Source organism: Pteropus alecto, unplaced genomic scaffold, assembly GCF_000325575.1.
Source record: "Pteropus alecto unplaced genomic scaffold, ASM32557v1 scaffold92, whole genome shotgun sequence".
NCBI lineage: Eukaryota > Metazoa > Chordata > Mammalia > Chiroptera > Pteropodidae > Pteropus > Pteropus alecto.
Genome location: NW_006432447.1, coordinates 1,005,681 through 1,025,309, shown reverse-complemented (window position 1 = coordinate 1,025,309; position 19,629 = coordinate 1,005,681). Strand labels below are relative to the sequence as shown.

At 36.1% G+C, this 19,629-nt stretch overlaps 1 protein-coding gene and 1 pseudogene across 4 annotated transcripts in view; one reads left to right on the top strand and one right to left on the bottom strand.

Moving 5' to 3' along the window:
• The window catches only part of TFDP2 (transcription factor Dp-2), a 113,094-nt gene that overhangs the window by 8,057 nt on the left and 85,408 nt on the right, over positions 1-19,629 (bottom strand). For 2 of the 4 annotated variants that reach the window (XM_006907179.3, XM_025043652.1), the window contains 5 exons: positions 17,273-17,435; positions 13,350-13,493; positions 10,228-10,296; positions 6,171-6,322; positions 2,617-2,783 (listed from right to left, as the gene is read on the bottom strand). In XM_006907179.3, coding sequence (XP_006907241.1) covers positions 2,617-2,783; positions 6,171-6,322; positions 10,228-10,296; positions 13,350-13,493; positions 17,273-17,435 — 695 coding nt within the window. Of the gene's footprint in view, positions 1-2,616; positions 2,784-6,170; positions 6,323-10,227; positions 10,297-13,349; positions 13,497-17,272; positions 17,436-19,629 lie in introns of all 4 variants that reach the window. The other 2 variants (XM_006907181.3, XM_025043653.1) reach the window with 1 other exon arrangement.
• On the top strand, positions 3,325-3,443 carry LOC112475966 (annotated as a pseudogene).

The window sequence follows — 19,629 nt, the reverse complement described above, 5'->3', positions numbered from 1 at the left end:
CTGGGAAAAAGTAAGCTCGATGACTACATTGATTTTAGAACGGCCTTTTGAACCTTTTCTCACAGGCTAACTAAGGAAGCTGTGGAAAAAAAAAGACCTTCAATTCTAAAAAGAATAGCAGACTTTAAATACACTAAATAACAAGTCTGTACAAGATAAAATTAAAGGCAGAATCCTGTACTGAATATTAATTAGTATATATGGAAACTTTCTGTCTGAACACAGCTATTTTGTTTGTGAGCATAACACATTAAACTTTCTTTTCACAATGGCTCTGAAAAGCCTGAGTTTCTTTCACATGATCATAGGACCCACACAATGGTTCTCACCATCTTAAGAGCCCCTCTGGCCCTTTGCACACGAAAGGCACACGTTTCTTCTTTTGAACTAACCAGAAAGTCTGTAGCCTGATCTGCCAATGAGGTCATGAAGAGATAAAAACCAAAGAGCTTGCCTAATCGCCCTGAGCTTTTACAATGAGAATGAGCTAAAACAAAGTTCTGGTGATTTATTGAGTAAGCCCTTTCTTTAGACCCTGGCTGGACCGCCAGGAGGACTGGGCTGCTAATAAAACAGCAGGTCCTGCTCTGGGAAAGTGTGGGGAGAACCGAGCGGGTGTGTGCGGGGAAGGTAACGGGACTGCTTGGCGGAGGGGCAAGAAAATGGGGTCACCTTTGCAGGAGGTGGATGGTGCCAATTTAAGAACTAAACCCAACAGAAACCAAATCTCAATCGACAGACGTTTGTGTTGTGACCAAAGGGCCCAAATCATAAAATAAAACAAAATAAAAGCTACTTCTTTACTTCTATTTAACACACCATAAAACTAATGTGAGAATGCCTTCAAACAGCGATGCAAAATTCTAGGTGGTAATACTTATAACGAAGGAAATGGCCAAAAGCAAAGGCAGGAGCACTGTTTATACATCCAAATTATCTGTGCGGAATATTCCTAATTCTTGACATTAGGACAATCATAAAGAAGATTTCCGAATTAGTGGAAAAAAAAACAAACTGAATCATAGAATATGCAAAACAGTGCTTTTGTTTTTAAGTATACCCTTTTAATTCATAATAAAGTCGATTTAAAAATGGGCAAAGAGTCTGTACAGACGTTTATTTCTCCAAGAAAGATATACAAATGGTCAATAAGCAATGAAAAAATGCTCAACATCATTTGTCATTAGAGAAATGCAAACTGAAACCACAGCGAAATACCACCTCGCATCCACTAGGACGGCGATAATAAAAAAGATGGGCAATGACAAGTGTTGTGTTGAGAAGGATGCTGGGAAACTGGAACCCTCGTGCATTGCTGGTAGGATTGTAAAATGGTACAACAGCTTTGAAAAACAGTTTGGCAGTTCCTCAAAAATTTAAATATAGAGTTACCATATGACCCAGGATTTCTACTCCTAGGTATACACCCAACAGAACTGAAAACTTATGTTCACATAAAAATCTGTACAAGGATGTTTATCATAGCATCATTCATTATAGCCAAAAAGTAGAAACATTCCAAATGTCCTCCAAATAATGAATGGATAAGCAAAATGTGGTGTATCATACAAGGGCAATAAAAAGAGACGAAGTACTGATACACGCTATAGCATGAATGAACCTTGAAAACGTTATGCTAAGTAGAAAAGTCACAAAGGCCACATATTGCATGATTCCATCTATATGAAATGTCCAGAATGGACAAATCCATAATGACAGAAAGCAGATTAGTGGTTGCCAGGAGCTGGGAAGAAGGGAGAGATAGGGAATAATTGCCAATGTGTATGAAATTTCTTTTTGGGGTGATAAAAGTATTTTAGAATTAGCGGTGATGATTGCACAACCTTATGGATATACTAAAGACCACTGAATCGTATCCTTGAAAATGGTGTATTTGGAAGCATTTGATAGATTGCTCCCCAGCATATGTGGTCAGTTTGACTCAAATAAAATCTTACAAAAAAAAAAAAATATTGTGTATTTTATGGCATGTGAATTAAATTCCAATTAAAAAAAAAAAAATCACACCACCATTTTACAGCTGACTGGGGAAATAGGATGCGTCCATGGTGCAGGTGAGCGTGTAACTTGGCGAAAACAAATCGGTCACTAGGATATAGTTACAGGAATGTTCAAAGCAGGACTGTTTTTTAATATCAAGAAATTAGAAAAACAAACTAAAGGTTTATCATTAGTAAAACGAACAAATACATTGTGATATAGTCACATCATGGAATTCTATACAGCAGTAAAAATGTATGAATTACAGCTACATTAAATCATATGGGCAAATCTAAAGAACATGATGTGTGAAAAAAAAAATCAAATCACTAAAGAATCGCTGCTTTTATTTACATATAAAGATCAGGGGTAGACAAAACTAAATAAGAAATTGTTTCCAATTTACTATATTTGTGTTTGTATCTCTGACCAAAAGCAAGTGATAATAAATAAGAAATTCAAGAGTGGCTACATTTAAAGAAGTAGGGAAGGGCACAGAATTGAGGACAGGAATAGATTTGAACTAACTTTCTATGAGAAAGGGAGAAAGGTTTTAACAAGTTAGGGTTTGAACATTTAATCAGGGACAACATGTGAAAGCATTACTTAACATACCTGTGATATAACCTTCTAAAGCCTTTGGCACCAGTGATTTCGCAAGTTTCAGATCCTCCAGAGAGCATTTGCCTGACTCTAGGCCAAAAGACATCCCCATCCGCTTCAGGACTTCTATGTCATCGTGGATCTCAAAGGTGTTGTCAAAATTAAAAAGATATTCAAACCTACATCAGGAAACAAAATGATATGGGGTTTTCCACGTGTTCGAGAAGTCTGAACAGGTTTGTACTCAATATGTTACACAAAAGAATGAGGGCCTCAGTTCAGGTATTGTCCTAGAAACTGTTACTGTTCAGAGCAATATGAGTCATTTTGCTGTGTTCTGGGTAGATGACATCTCAAATATACCACTTTCCTAATTAAAACAATTTTCTTGTGACAGACAAAAGGAGTCCATAAACTTTAGCCCTAATTAAGCTGTTGCAAACTGGAGATAGAAATTCCAGTCTAAATCTAGTATTTTTAAAGTTGTCTGCAGATTTGTCACAAAAGATAAAATATTAAGAAAGATTTCCACTTTAACATAACCTTACTATGAGTTGGCCTATTAAGAAAAAACATTCTGATTGCTTACTTCATTTCATGAGTTAAATGTTAGCTATGGCTCACTTTGATAAACAATAAATGGAAGACTTTTCACAAATTAACCAATCCCCAAATCCTGTCTTAAGGGTCTAAGGAGTAAAATGTCTTAAGAATGTTCTTGTATACAGCCATGCTACCCTGAACAAGTCCGATCCCGTCTGATCTCGGAAGCTAAGCAAGGTCGGGCCTGGTTATTACATGGATGGGAGACCACCTAGGAAGACCAGGTGCTGTAGGCGTAAAAGATTAAAAATAAGGGATTGTAAACTGACAAGGTCCTTGCAATCTGTGAGGTCAACAAAAGGTTGCCTCGCCTAAAAAAAAAAAAATGTTCTTGAAAAAGACTAAATCAGGATGCCCAGCTTCCTAGCATAAGCTTTCAATAAAGAAGTGAATGTAGGAAGAAAGAGCCATTCTAACTCTCAGGCGAGGCCCTGGGGCACCTTCACCCACAGGCCTCAGATTTACAGGGACAGAGCACAGGAACAATGGTAGGTTCACACTGTCATGAAGTGCTCTCTATTAAAATTATGTGAGGGTCAAACTTTTTATGCTAGATCTTAGATCAGGGCAAAAATCAGAATTTAAAGCAAAATGCCATATTTAAATAATTTGAATTATATGAACTTGAATAAAGTACATGGACAAATTTCCAGGAAAAACTCCCACAAAAAATGTGAGGCGAGTGCCTGCCACAGACATGAATCCAGACATGGTTTAAGAACAGATGGTTCTGTAAATTTAATCCTCATAGTGGGAAAGCCTCCTGGCTAATTAAGGAGAAAAGATTGCATCTCCAAAGTAAGTGAAAGACAAGGCTTTAGGACCTATCTTGAATAACAAGCTTCTACAAGCTTCTTAGGGCCTCCTTCTTCTCCACGCAGGGAAGGGCCAGGAAGGAGCATGAGTCAGTCAGTAACCACCCACGGATGGGAACCTTACTAGACCCCATTCGGGATGAAGAGAATCCATAAAACCCTTAGGCCAATGACTCCCAGATTTCCTGCTACTCCTTTTAGACTTAGAAGACCAACCGAAGAAGAGAATTTTATAATTCCCCACAAAGCAAGAGACTGACTGGAGAGAGTAACTGGAATTCTAACAGGTTTCTTCCCCCGCCCACCAGAAAGTATGTTAACCACTCTCTAGAATTCTCGGTTTTATTTACGTTAGTTCTTTTAGACACAGGTTTTTGTAAAAAATTTGCCAAGTGTGTGAATAGCAATATAGAATCTACCCTTTACTGACCACTGGGCTAGCCCTTTATGAATATATCTATAACTTTTGTAAACCAGCAACTTCAATACTATAATACTTATTTTTATAAAGGAAGGAATGAGATCTTTGAGAGGTTAAGACACTACATAGCTAGAGGAAAGATTAAAAACTGATCTTCTGACTTCATAGCCCACATAGTCTCTACTATTTCTAATTGTGCCTATAGTTTTAATTATCAAATACTTCTGAAAACCCCACTTGCTGTTTTTCTTCTTTGTCTTTTTGTGTGTGCATGTGTTTGTGTGGGGGGGGGAGGTACCTTCTTATTTAAGTGACCCAGAATCTCTGTATTCGGGGGAAGCAACACTGCCAGGGAGCAGACTAGGAAAAACAAGAGACGGTGAAGAAGCCCAAGGGCAAAGCTGCAGCTCTGAGGAGACCAGAAGTTCCAATCTCCTTGGGACAGTCCTGGGCTCTGCCTTTGGTATTTATGTGATCACTGAGCTTCCTTTTGCTTTCAAATGTATCTCAATTTGAATGATAAATTATATGCTGACCCTTTGTAACAGCATTTAACATTTATAAAGTGCTTGCTTTGAATCCGATCCTTTATAGGCATTATTTCATTTAATCCTCACCCGGTTAGGAAGTGACAGAGGCTTTGATATCATCCTGATTTGTTCAGAAAACAGAGCTCTGAAGCAGTTAAATGGGGGAGCCACAATCCACACTCGTGTCTGTCTCACTCTGTACCCTATCCTCTTAACTATCTCATGATAACTGCTCGCAGTCTGAAGACCACGGATATAAACTATTTTCATGAAGGGTGAAATAAATTATACGTACATTTTGTATTGAAAACTGCTACTTCTCAATCTTTCTGATGAATAGTATCATCAATCTTACTTAAAATATAAAAAATGTGGGTGGGGTTGTAAATTGGTGCAGCTACTATAGAAAACAGCATGGAGTTTCCTCAAAAAATTAAAAATAGAAATATCATATGATCCAGCAATTCCACTTCTGGGAATATATGCAGAGGAAATCACTATCTTGAAAAAATAGACAACATGGATGGACCTTGAAGGCATTATGCTAAACGAAATAAGTGTATGAGCTCACTTATTTGTGGAATCTAAAAAGAAAAAATTCATAGATACAGAGAACAGACTGGTGGTTGCCAAGGGGGTGGGGTGAAATTAGGTAAAGGTAGTCAAAAGGTATAAATTTTTAGTTATAAGATAAATAAGAAAGCAGAGAACACATCTAGCATTTTCAAGTCTATTCATCCATTAATAAACAGATGCACAGTCAACTGTGACACAGAAAAACAATTAATTGCTTTAATGCCACATGTTGATCTACCATATTTCCACCATAGACTATGATAGTGAATCACCGCACACCGACCTTGTGCCAGGCCCTCACTGATGGTCGACCTTACTGCAGTTACTCGCCCAGTTATACCACACGCATGCACATATACACATATCCTGACTAGGGTCCAGGTACCACTCTGCAGGCAACAGACAGCACGGTGCCAGCCATGAGACTGAGTGCTGCAAAAGGGGAGTGACGGAGGACATACTAGTTGATGACAGCACTCCATGCTGGAAAAGTGCTTCACGTGCCCCAAGGAAGTCAGCCTTGTAGAATTCAGGAAATGGAGTACACTCCTCTTCGTTTTAAATGCTAAATGTTTGTTAACAGAAAGCTAGCATGCAATCTTCCCCTAGCCCTGCACTCACTTGTCGCTGGAGATGCTGCAGTCTATGACTGTCTTCCTGCTCGTATTGATGATGATAAACGGCAGCTGAATGGTAGAGTTCAGAGCTGGAGGGCCCTGGTTCTGCTGTTCATTTTGCCGATTTCTCTGTACCAGGTTTTTGAAAGCAATTTGCTGTAATGACCAATAAAAAAATTATAGTCTTTTAATGTGGAGAAGTGACTTGGAATTAAATGAATTAAGATAAATATGCTTATAATGTAGTTTAAAATTAGAGAGTTTCAAGAGGCCTTCCACCTATGAGTGAACTAAAGTTAAACATTATAGAAAAAAGATTAGAATGATCTGATTCAATAAATAAATATCCAGGGGAAAAATATACATTTAAATGATATCTAACATCATCCTAATGTAAATAAGGGAGCTCATGATTTCCCTTATCCATAGAAACGCATCTTATAAATCTGAGAGAGCCCAGTGGCACCTGCGACTCTTCTTAGAGTGATACAGTGAAAGTGACACCACGTGAGCTTATGTTTTCTGCTTCTCTAACACAGACTCCCAAGACTTTAGGGTTGAATACATCTTTTAGATCGTCTAGCCCAATGATACATAAACTTTATAAAGCCACAGAACCCTTTCCTCGAATGAAAATTATGGGACACCCACTATATAAAACAGACGAAAGCAGCGTTGCTCTGGCTGGCTGGGGGTCATGAGCTCTGCCAGCTCTGCCCTCATTCACCCTTTAAGTTCCTCCACAGAACTTCCTTAGGGCACAGTTTGGAATGTAGCCCAGCTCTCTCCCCACTTGACATCTTTCAGATAAGGAAACTGAGGCTTAGCACTGATGATAAGATATGTCAAGGCCTGAATCTCTACACTGAGTCTTGCTCCTACTTTTAGTTATAACCATTACTCAAAAGCCAAAGAAGGTGATCCCCGCCCCTTTTTAATATGACATATGCATCATAGAATTCCACAGCTAGAAAGACCTTACACAATTCAAGCTTTTCATGTGCTTGTGAAATAGATACTGGTTTTAAAAGCTCCTGAAGTCAGAGCCATTCATTCCCTTTCATCAGCTGGTTCCATCTTTTCACCCAGTAGTGATGACTTTATTTTCTGTTTCAGCAATCTTATCCTAGGATTGCTTATTTTAGGGTGTAAGCCTTAACTAAACTTTAAGATTATCATCATCTTAAAACAGCTGGATGCTATCTCCCTGGAAAGTGGATATTTACTCTTTTAAAATGCACAAACAGAAGAAACACTAATTTATTTTAGCCCTGACAGTGTTCAAAAATCACTATCAAAAAACTACCACTAGCAGTCTCACTACCAAACATTACCTAGGTCACACTTCTTTGTCATTTTCTGCTGCTAAAGAACTAAGGCTACTTTATAATTATTGCTTAACTCATTTAATATTGAGGGAAAATATGCTGATGCTGTAAAACTGAGAAAAGAATGATATGTTTAAATACTTCTGCCTAGCTTCTCTTCCCTTCTACTCGAAAAAGCACCTTGGGAGATCCTCCCAAACTCTGCCCAGCCTTGTGGCCTCATGGGAGGGCCTTGGTAAAGCAGGGACTATAAACAGTGATTAAGTCAGAGCTCTTATATGTTTCTGATTCATCGGTCAATATTGTGTACAACTTAATAACATCAAATATGTTTCAGAGAGCAGTTAAAACATATATAATATTATTTCGATAGTAAAAAGAAAACTCGCATCCCACTGGTTTTGGACTGATTGCTTTATTTGTTACCCTTTGATTGATTTCCTTCAGGCTTTTGTTCTTTCCAAGCTCATTAACATCTATTTCAGAGGCTGAAACGCTTTTGGTGTGTTCAGACGTTTTGCTCTGGGAAAAGTTTAAAGGCTGAAGGGACACTGTATAGACGTAAGTAGGGTATCTGGATTCTCCAGAGCTATAATGTACTCACAGCATTCCTCTTCGATGATATTAAGGATAAAAGCAATGTGGAGGCATGTTAAATAAAACTTACCTATGCCATGGGATGTCAGTGAATTGTGATATTAACTGTGAAAAAAAAATTAAGCTAGCTTAACCATGGCAAATTATTAGTGTTCAGGGATAACTTGTTTAATTTACTTTCTATGACATTTCGTCAAATGTTATTTGATGAAAGAAAGAAAAACAAAACACTAGAAGGAAATAAGCTAATATGTCTACCAGAAGAGCAGAAGTAATTGTTTTCAATTATACTTTGGGTTTCATTTCAATATGTAGAGAGACCTGCTTTTATAAATGTTGACAGCTAGGTTGTCTGTGGGTTGGAATATTCTATAGATCTTGTTTAGAGAGGAAAAGAAATTTAGGACTTAAAAAAATACAGTGTTCATCATACAAAGGTAAGCAGTGGAAAAATATTTGACTTCATGCTTGGTGCTGGCCATCTAGAGATGGGGAAGTCTCCTATATATGAGTGCGATCTTGTTCAGCACCATTCTTTCTAATAAACAAACAGGCATCCCGAGGAACAGATTTTTAAAATAACACATGCCAAAAATCAAACTCCAAGATGTTCCCTGAGACTTCTGAGGAAATGTGAGAGAGGCCCAGCAAGGGTTTAGGGACCGAGAGATGACAGAGAGGCAAGTTAGGGGAAGAAGGTGACTGTGCAGGGGTGAGAGGCCAGTCCTCCAAGTCGGCAGGATTCTAGAGGGAGGAGCTGCAGGAATGAACTGTGAGATGTCAAGGTTTTTTTGTTTTGTTTTGTTTAAAGCTACAGAACTTTCTCTTCAAACAAAACCTTATTTGGAAATCCACTATAAAAAAAATACATAAAATGCCTGCCCGCTCCAGCAGTAGCTCTTTGGGTAGGTACCATGGAATTTTACGAAAAGTAGACACAGAACACAGAAAGAAAAAAAGAAATGGCCTAATCGGGAGGGAACACCATCTCTGGGGCTTCCTATGTTTGGGAAGTCTCTGCTCTCCTCTGCTGCTACTCCTCAGCCCTGGCCCCACTTCCTTCTCAGACCAGACAGAGATCTCTGGAAAGGCTAAATGGTCTTCTTTTGCCCCTTTGATTTGTACATGAATGTGAAAGAAAAACAAATATAAGTTTCTAGAAAGTGAAAAAGGAAAATCTGGAATATTTAAGAATACTTAACATACTATGTCCATTAGATGAAGTGAGTATTTTAGGAAAAAACTCGCTACACTATTTGGTAACTTACTGCTTATCTTTATTGCAGAGAAGTGGATGATACCAAAAATTAAATGGCCTATAGTTGTTCAAATCAAAGTTGATTTTATGATTGGTTGAAAGCTTTTCAAATAAAGACAATCTGCTTATTAAAGACTCTGACTCATTTTACAAAGTTTTTTTTTTTTTGATTGGATTGAAAACTTCCCTATTGTACAGTTCAGAGTGACTTTTTACATCAACTACAATTACCAAAAGTAGAAAAAAAAAAAAGGGTCCATCTACCCTGTGATTTTACCTCACATAATTTTATATAAAGGCTCTACCATATTTTTTAAAGAGTCATTCAAATTCTGGGCAATTATCCAAAAAAGTACAAATATAGAGATCCTTATTACATAATAAAATTTAATTTTCTTTTAAACAAAAATGCATTTTAAGGTTTAGTAATTCTACAAAGCTTACTAAATCATTTCATGTTATTCTGTTATTTATAGGTAAGTATTATAGTGGATTTGATTATTTTATTCAATGTGCCTAAAATTTAACTAGCCTTATGTCTTGCTATTCCAAATTAAGGCTAAAATACACACAAAGACTCCTAATAGTTTCTGCTCAGAGTAAGGATAAGTGTCAAAAGTAAACTGTTGCATGATGTAAGTCACACACAGGGCAGGTGAGCTGCTGTGGAGTCCTGATGATGGTGAGAGATGGAATCAGCTTAAGGCGGACCACGTAGATGTCAATGGCTCAGGTGTGGGGGAGGCTGCCCTACAGTGTGGTCTCACCAGACACTACTCAAAGGTACCCAAAGGAGAACACACTGACTTTAAAAGCAAGTAAGCGAAGAAACAGAATACAGATAGGGAGGATAATGAAAAACATCCCAGCATCTTTACCTGCAGGAGAAGTTCTTGCAGCTGGGCCCGCTTCTGCTTTATCCGTTCTATCCGCCTCTGCTTCTCTATCTTTAAAACATAGGTAACAAAATAACATGAACACACATAGAGTATAAAGTACTGCTCATTTTCAAGCTCCAATTCTGAAATATCAAGAATTTTCTTAAGAGAAATGCAACCTATTTTAACTATTAATGTCAATAAAAGCAAATCGCACCTCTTTGGGAGGCAGGGGTTGGGATAAGCGAGTAGAGAAGACAGCGAAATGTTATCAGCAATGAAATTCATCTGCTTAATGAATACTTAGTATGTTAGTTCTAACAGAGTCAGACCTAACTAACACTTAGTGAATGCTTATTCTGTGTGCCCCACTCAACTCAGTATTTTATACCCCATATCTAAACCAGTCTTCGCAAAACCCTATGTGTGAGGTAAGTATTGTTGTTATCCAGGAAATGGGGGCATAGAGTATTAAGTAACAGTCCAAAGTCACACAGCTAGTGCATGGCAAGAACCTAAGCCACATTGTTCCAGAGATCCTACTATTACTCTGCTGTATTAACCACCCCACCCCCACAACCCCAAGAATAAAGTAAGATCTCATTTAAGATCTCAGTTTAACTGACTTTTATTTTTACTTTACATTTCATATACTTATTCATTCATTTGCATTTTTTACCCTGTTGGAAAACACAAAGCATATGGGGCTCCTGAGACAAAGTCTTCCCCCAAAAAGTTTCGCCAATTTGCACTCTCATGAGTTAATTTTTCTTAAACTATCACCAACTACTAGATATTATGATTGAAAAAAGAGAAAATTACCAGTTGAAAAGTGAATGGATCTACCTGGCCCTGCTGCACACTGTCACCCTGCCTTCCACTACTAGCGCATCTCGCTATAACCTCTCGGTCTTTCCTCTTCTTTATTCTACCTCAGGCTCTCAACCCTCCCACTAGGGTTAAAATCTTCAGCAGAACTTTCAGTACTAATGTTCTCCTTCCAGATAGTGCAAAGGACCTCTAACGTTTCCATACTTGGCCCTGATCATATAGAAGTTAACTTTTAATCCTATATTATCTTGTATAATTTCCTGTTTCACCTGTGTAAATATCACTTCCCTGATAAGAGAAATTAAACCATGCCACATTTCTCTGACCTTTCTCTTTCATTTTTTATTTATTATCTATTTTATTATGGAGGTAAAATTGCTATAAAATTGGTATATTCTATTTTAGCTGACTTTTAAATGGGCACAGCTGCTAATACAGATAGCTTACGCATTCAATATACAATTCCCACTTGTCACAAGAAACATGCTTGTGGGACAGTTTCCTAGCTTTGAACAACTATTATTTTCCTTACTCTTACAATTACCTAGAAAACAGATATTAGGGTCTGCATTTCCTTATAAACGAGCTCCTCACTATCTCTTTGGGCAAAAGTCAATGACATCAAATAAGACATCTTTCTTGACTTCTCCAAGGAAGTATTCCTTATTTGCTTTCTATCTACTCTAGTCCGCACCAGGAGTCTCCTCTCTCTCTGTTCCTTTAACCACTACCACACTTTAATCCGAAGTTACTAAGACTGACTGTAAAACCTGTGTGGCCTCTTAGATTTGAAATGATCTGCAGGAGTTTCACCCTGAATCTGAAGCTATGACGGGCCACGTCTCTACATGGCCCTCATGCTCCACATCCAACCAGGCCAAGCTGAATTGATTCTACCTCTAAAAACACTACTCAGACCACATTGCCACTGCCTTCACTCAGGCCATCTCCAATCCATCCCCTCAATTTCTCTCGTCTTCCTATTAGTTCAGCTTCCAACTCTCAAGGAGAGTGATCTTGCACAACACATCCTATCAGCCCTCCTACTTATAATTCAGTAGCTTCCCATTGTTTATAGGATCAGGTCCTAACTGTACTCTGGCCACATCCACATGTGGACATGCTTCCTAATGCCTCAGCCCTTGCAGGAACTCTGGCTGGAAGGCCCTCCCTGCCTGCCCTAAATCACTTGGCAAACTCCTCCCTCAAGACTGAGCTTAGAGACTTTTTTCTTGGTAAAGCCCTCCCTTACCTCTCTTTCCAGAGAATCTGTACATACACCCTTCATACATAGTAATCACATTTTAGTAACTCTGACATTTTCCTTCTCCTCAATTAGCATGAAAGTTCCTTGGGATCAGAAATTTTGTCTTGTATAATCTTTGGTTAAGTACATAGTAGATGCAAATAGATTTTTGCTCACTGAGTCTTTGTTATTAGCTTAATATTACTGGTAATTAAAATGACCCTCAAATTCCACTCTATTAGAAAGAGAAAAAGAGGACATTTCCATTGTTACATATGAAGAACTATTCTATAACTTCTGATGAATCTCTGGTACCAAATAATTTTTGATTTGCTGGGGGTAAAAATAGACTGAGAAAAATATGAAATCAACCACATTTATCTCCATAAGCTGTATTTAACCTCAGTTTACCCCCCTTATGGCCACAAGAGTAAAATTATATCAAACCAATTTGGAAACAGTATGGCAGGGCACATGTTCATTTAGGAAAGATTTTCTATAATGATGAAAGTCAACGGAACAAAAAATGGTTTTGCAGGCACCATCTCCAAATTCATGTAACTGCTGAACATTCTAAATGTATCATTACCACCCTGATAAAGATAAGGAAGAAATACCATTCCGTCGCCACTGGTTTTAGAGTCAAAAGTAAAAGTTTAAACACAAGAAATAAACAGGCAGCTTAATCCATTTTTTTGGTCCATACAGCAAGCATTACATCAAATAAAATGTTACTCCTATTATATGAATCACCAAAATTTTATTATTAGAGTGCTCAGAATTAAATTAGAATAAAATAAAGATTTCTAAGGAACAGGAAAAATCAAATCATTTAATTTCTATGTTCCTGTTTCTTCAGGACATCAGTCAGATTACATGTTTCTAAAGTTCCTTCCAGTTCTAAAATTCTACACAGAAAAATCTGTTAAAAAATGATACAGGATATATAAAAAAATTAGGAATATTTTAATATTATGTAACTATTTCTAAATTAAAATGACTTTGAAAGCAAGTTACTATTTATAAACAGATTTTCCCCACTTACCTCCAGGTTTTGACATTCCTGAGCAGAATTGGTAGGCAGGCCAATCCACTTGATTTCTTTTTTTTCCTTTGAAATTATGTTCATTGCCATTAGCACATTTAAAGCATCATAAACTCTTCGTCTAATGTTCTTCTGGTCATAAGCCTGCTAAAACATATTTTTATTGGTGATTAATTTTAAGGGTTAAGATACAGTCACAGGATATTAAAATATTTAAATAATAATATTATATCTTCAGAGTGCTGAAAGAATTCTATACCCAGTGAAACTATCCTTCAAAAGTAAAGATGAATTAAAGATACTTTCAAATAATCTAAAAGATAACAATCTAAAACTTAAGATTATGTTGCCAGTAGATGTAAATTTAAAAAGTACTAAAGAACCTTCTTCAAGGAGAAGAAAGATGATCCAAGATGGAGCTTGGAGATGTAGGATGGAATGAAGACCAACTCAAAGGTAAATATGTAGGAAAATCTCAACTAATACTCACTGTATAAAATAATAATATCTTGTGGAGTCTAGAACATATATAGAACTAAAATACATGACAGTAATAGTATATATATAGCAGAAAGGAGTAATGGAGTTAAAGTGGGCTAAGTCCTTGCATTGTCTGGGAGGACATTAGACTTTAAAAAGTCAAGGAAGCATGTTTTCAGCTCTCTAGGTAAACAGTGGGTCTCAAATGTGGTCTATGGACTAATGCTGTTCCACAAACTGTTACTAGTCCACAATGCAAATAGAGAACTTGCACAAAATGTCATTACACTGAACTAAAGCACACAGCTTAGTTCAGCTGACTTTTTTTTTTTTTTTTTTTGATAGCAAGGCTTTCTCAATGAAGGAAACCATGTTAACTTATATTGTAGAAAAAGCCCTTTATCTTATTGTGGAGTAGTTCCTAAGAACTGAATCCAATCAATCAAATGCCATAACAGTAAAGGATGGCGGAGAACACTAAATCCATTTAAATGTAGAACTAAACTTAAATGAATGGGAGATTTAAGTTATAGAACTGAATGTAAATATTAGAAATCCTGACATTGTAGAAATATAACAACAAATATCAGGAGAAAGCAACGAAGTAGGTCTGTTAATTTCTTCCTCTTGATATTGGAAGGGGTGTGGATTCAAAGCAGATAACTATTCAAAGCAGATGAATGAAGTAATAATAGCGCTTTCAGCACAATATAAAGTCATAAAAACAACTATAAAAATATTCTTTTAACAACTACCATTCATATATTCAATCTGAATCCTGTGGTAAGAAAAATGGGACATGAGAGTAAATATAAGCATGTTAATTTCTTTTTTCTCTCCATAATCAACAGGTATTGGTCTACAGATGGTAAAACAAGAAACATAATATTGAAGTTACTTAAAATTATAAAGATAACCAATGAAAGAACTACAGACTATAAAACTTCTAAATTATCAGAAAAATAACAGCAGTGAATAAACAGGAAAGAAAAACAACTCTTGCTTACATCCTGGGGTTGGGATTGGGAGGTTTAGTAAAAATGTATATTAGATGTTGAAACGTGCTTAGAAGAAATGACTTATTACAGTGACATGTGAGTGAAAATTAGATGAAGGGGAGAGAGAAATCACATGGATCCCTAGCAAAGAGTGTTCCAGGCAAAGGAAATGACAAATGCAATGGCCTGATAAGGAGCATATCTGGCATATTAACAAAGTGTGTAGTAACTGAAGAGGTGTGTCGTAGATGAGATCAGACAAGTAATGGTGGGCCAGGTCATATAAGGTCTTGCAAATCATTTTGAGTACTTTGGCTTTCACTCAGAATGCCATATACTTTCTTTTCAAGTGCCCAGAGAATATTAAAAGAAAAAAATCACCATGTGATGGCTCACAGGGAAAAACTCAATCCACCCTCCCCCCAACAAGAACAAAACAGAAATAGTTTGACTCATAATCTCTGATCATAGGTAATAAAAGTAAAAATTCATAATAACAAACAAAAATCTCTGTATCTCCTGGAACTATAATAACTCTTTCTATGCAATTCTTAGGTCAACGAGGAAATGAAAACTAAAGTTACAGAATATCTAAAGAATAACATTATATCAGAACAAATGGATCCAAAGCAGTGCACAAAGCAGTGTACAAGTCTTAACAGTCATAAAGACTTTCATTACTGCACAAAAATAATAAAAGTAAATAAAGTATACATCATAGTCTACAGGGTAGAAAAATAACAAAACTTCAGGAATAAGAAGAGAATATTAAGATAAAAACAGAAATTAACTGCAAAACATGCGGTCAGTACAAACAAATCCAAGGGATGGTTCTTTGGGAAAACTAACTGCAAATAATTTTGAGAACATGGATGAAATGGAGGATTTCCTAAGAAAACATAAAATACCAAACTGACTCTCAGGGAAACAGAAATTCTAAATAGATAATTACCAAAGAAGGAATAGAGAAAGTTATCTAAACTTTACCCTCTACCAAATCATAGGCCTAAATGGTATGAGAGGTGATTTCCATAAAGTTTCAAGGAAGAGAAAGAGATATCTAATGCTATTAAACGTGTAATAAAAAGAAAGATTTTTAGAAGTCTCTAAATCTGTTTTTATAAAGCCAGTATAACACTATTCATCAAAACTGCAAAGACAGTAAAAAACAAAAGCAAAAAACCCAAAACAAACTCCCCCACCGCAAACTCTCATGAATCTCATTCATGACTATCAGTGTAAAAATGCTAAAATTTCAGGAAACTATCTAGGATTTTATTAAATTCAACAACCATTTCAGATATGTTTTTAATTTAAAAAATTAATTTAAAAAATCAAGTTATCATCTCAAAATAAAATCTTTATGATGTAAGGTTGAAATACTATAAATAGTTCCACTAAGATCAAGTGTTATCAAGACTCAATATGACCTGAATTTTTATTATTTAGTAATGTTCTGGAGTACATATAATTACATTTAAATAAAATGCAGACTGACCTATAATGATAAAAAGCAGATCAGCAGTTGCCTAGGGATAGAGGGAGAGGGAGGGATGGATTACAGAAGGCAGGAAGAACCTTTTGAGAGTGATGTAAATATTCTGTATCTTGACGGGGGCGGTGGTTCCACAGGTGCATACAATTGTCAAAACTCATCAAATTTTACACTTCAAATAAACACATCTTATTGTATGTAAACTATTCCACAATAAATAAGAAAAAAAATTAATTTTACACTTAGGACATGTATGTAATCCTCCCTGTAGGTAATTTTATCTCCATTAAAAAAAAAAAAAATGAATGATTTATATGTGTTAAAAAAGAATCTCCAAGACATTGTAAAAAAAATAAAATTAAGAGTGCAACATGCAAAGCACAATCAAATTTGTGTTTAAAATAAAATTTATTATGTTTATGCATAAAGAATTTCTGGAATGATATTCAAGCATCTGGTGATAGTGAATATTGCCTTTGAGGAAGCAGATTAGGGTCTGTGGTAGAAGGGAAATATCTTTAATTTTATATTCTTTGGTACAACTGAATTTTTTATAAACATGTTCACGAATTATTTTTTCAATTAAAAACAAGATACAATTTTTTAATTTAGATATAGAAGAAACACTAAAAGATTCAGAAAAGTATCCAGTCACTCAAACATAAAAAGTATGTTAACAAATGTATGTTCTTTTATAAACTCCCAAATTATATTTTAGAAATTCTTGTTCATCTTTATGTTGAAATAAATGATGATGAAAGAATCTTTTCCAAAATAAAACAAAAAATCAACAATAAAAAAAATTTCCAGACAATATGAAATCCTCAATTAAAGGAGAAACTGGGGATTTCTCCACTTCTCTAAGTCAGTAAATTGATGACATTGACGCCCAAAGAGGTACACTGTTGCATAACTCATTAGAGTCAATGTCAAGTGCATGATCTACCTACCGAATCAGCTGCCAAATGGTTATTTGAATTGGTAAACTCCGATACCAGTTCGTCAGCTACTTCATTATACGATGTTGTACCTTTCCGCTGGACTTTTTCACACACTTTCATTGAGAAATGTCTCAAGCCTTTTCCATTTTTATCTCCTTTTTTGCTTCGTTTACTAAAAGAGAAAAAAAAAACCCATTTATTCTCCATTATACTTATTTAGAGACTTCTTTCACAAAACTATAGAATAATATAAGAAGATAGTAATTTGATTTTTGCTTCAAATGGTATATTTTAATTTAATTAGGGATGAGGAAATGTTTTAAACTTAATTTTTACCTAAAAGGCCTAATAAAGTATGAAGCTAGAGTGTTTCCTTATGCACAGCATTCATTTATTCAACAAATATTTGCTGACCAGTTACTTCCTCTTATGTGCCAGGTGCTGTTCTACACACTGGGAATAAATCCCTACAAAGAACAAAAACTCTACCCTTAAAGAGTTTCTATACTGGTCAATACTTATTTTTTGTATTCCATGTATACTACGATTCTTTTTCACCTAAAAGTTACCTACTCAATTTTCAAACAGAGGTCACTGGCATTAATAATGATTCTAAGTCTTCAATTATTTTAAGTTTGATTAATGCCTAGGACTAAACTTTGATACCTTAACCATTAAGAATCTCAGGGGTTCAGTTCAGTTCTATTAATATCTGAGTGCCAACTTAGCAATACAATGCTAAGAACTGTATTAGTGATTGGCAGTACAAAAATGATAACTGAGGCAAAATCCTTTCCTCCATATGAGTCTTGGGGGATGGGAGAGAGACAAAATAGACATATAATGACAAAGAATTCCAATATAGTACGGTAAGTGCTGCGGTGGAGTTATTCACAGTGTTCTGTGGGAATTAGGGAGAGGGACATCTAGAGGAGGAAGACTTGCTGGAGTAAGAGTCAAGTGAGAACAATCAAAAATATGAAAAGGCAACCTATGTAACAGAAAATATTTGCAAACCCTGTATTTTCTCTGATGAGGGGTTAATATCGAAATTATCTAAGACACTCCTACAGCTCAATAGTAAAAACAAATCAAAAAGCAAACAAAAAACCCAAATAACCCAATTAAAAAAATTGGCAAAGGACATAAACAGACATTTCTCCAAAGAAAACATACAAAAGGCCAATAAACACATGAAAAGACGTCCAACATCTCTAATCAGTGAAACACAAATCAAAACCATGATGAGGTATTTACCTCACACTGTTAGAATGAATATAACCTAAAAAAAAAAAAAGTGTTGGTGAGGGTGTGGAGAAATTAGCATCCTTGTACGCTGTTGATGGGAATGTAAAATGGTATAGCTGCTGTGCAAAAAAGTAAGGAGCTTCTTCAAAAAAATTTAAAATAAAATAATTCAGCAATCCAGTTTCTGGGTACATACCAAAAGAACTGAAATCAAGATTTCCGCACCCCCATGTTTATCACAGCATTATCCACAACAGCCAAGATATGGAACAAGATAAATGTCCATAGGGATAAATGGATAAATAAAAAGTGGTACATACATACAATGAAATATTACTCAACCTTAAGAGAATGAAATCCCGCCATATGGGACAACATGGATGAACCTGGAGAACATTACGCTAAATGAAATCAGCCGGTCACAGAAGGACAAATAATGCATGAATCCACTTATATGAGGTATCTGAAATAGTCAAACTCATAGAAGCAGAGAGGAGAATAGTGCTTGCCGGATGCTGGAGGGAATGGGAAAATGGGGAGCTGTTATTCAACAGGTATAATGTTCCAGTTCTGCAAGACGAGTCAGTTTTAGAGATCTGCCGGACAATGCAGTGCCTAGAGTTAATGAGAATGCACACTCAAAAATCTGTTGAGGGCCGGTCTCATGTCAGGTGTTCTTAGCACAACAACAAAAAAGAGAGTCAAGTGAAGGAATCTGGGAAGGGCATCCAGGCAGGAGAAGCAGCAGCAGTAAACACATGAAGATTAAACAGATGATAAATATTAAGAGGCTTTTTAATCAACAGTGCAATATTACCAGAATACAAAGTGCAAGGCAAAAGATGAAGAAGCAGAAAGGTACATTAAGGGCCAGGCCCTTAAATGCCATGCAAAGGAACCTGGACTTCATGATGTTCTATCAGTATAATTATATTCATTTATAAATTATACGTTTACTGTGTCATGTACCTTAAGAAAGAGACACATTTCAGTTAGCATAAGTGCACTTTTCAAAAGGACAGGCATCTACTTTCTTTTCCCCCACATTCACAAAGACTCATCTGTGCGCTTATTATTGTCACAGACTATTAGTGAAATACTGTGAAACTAGTAAATGG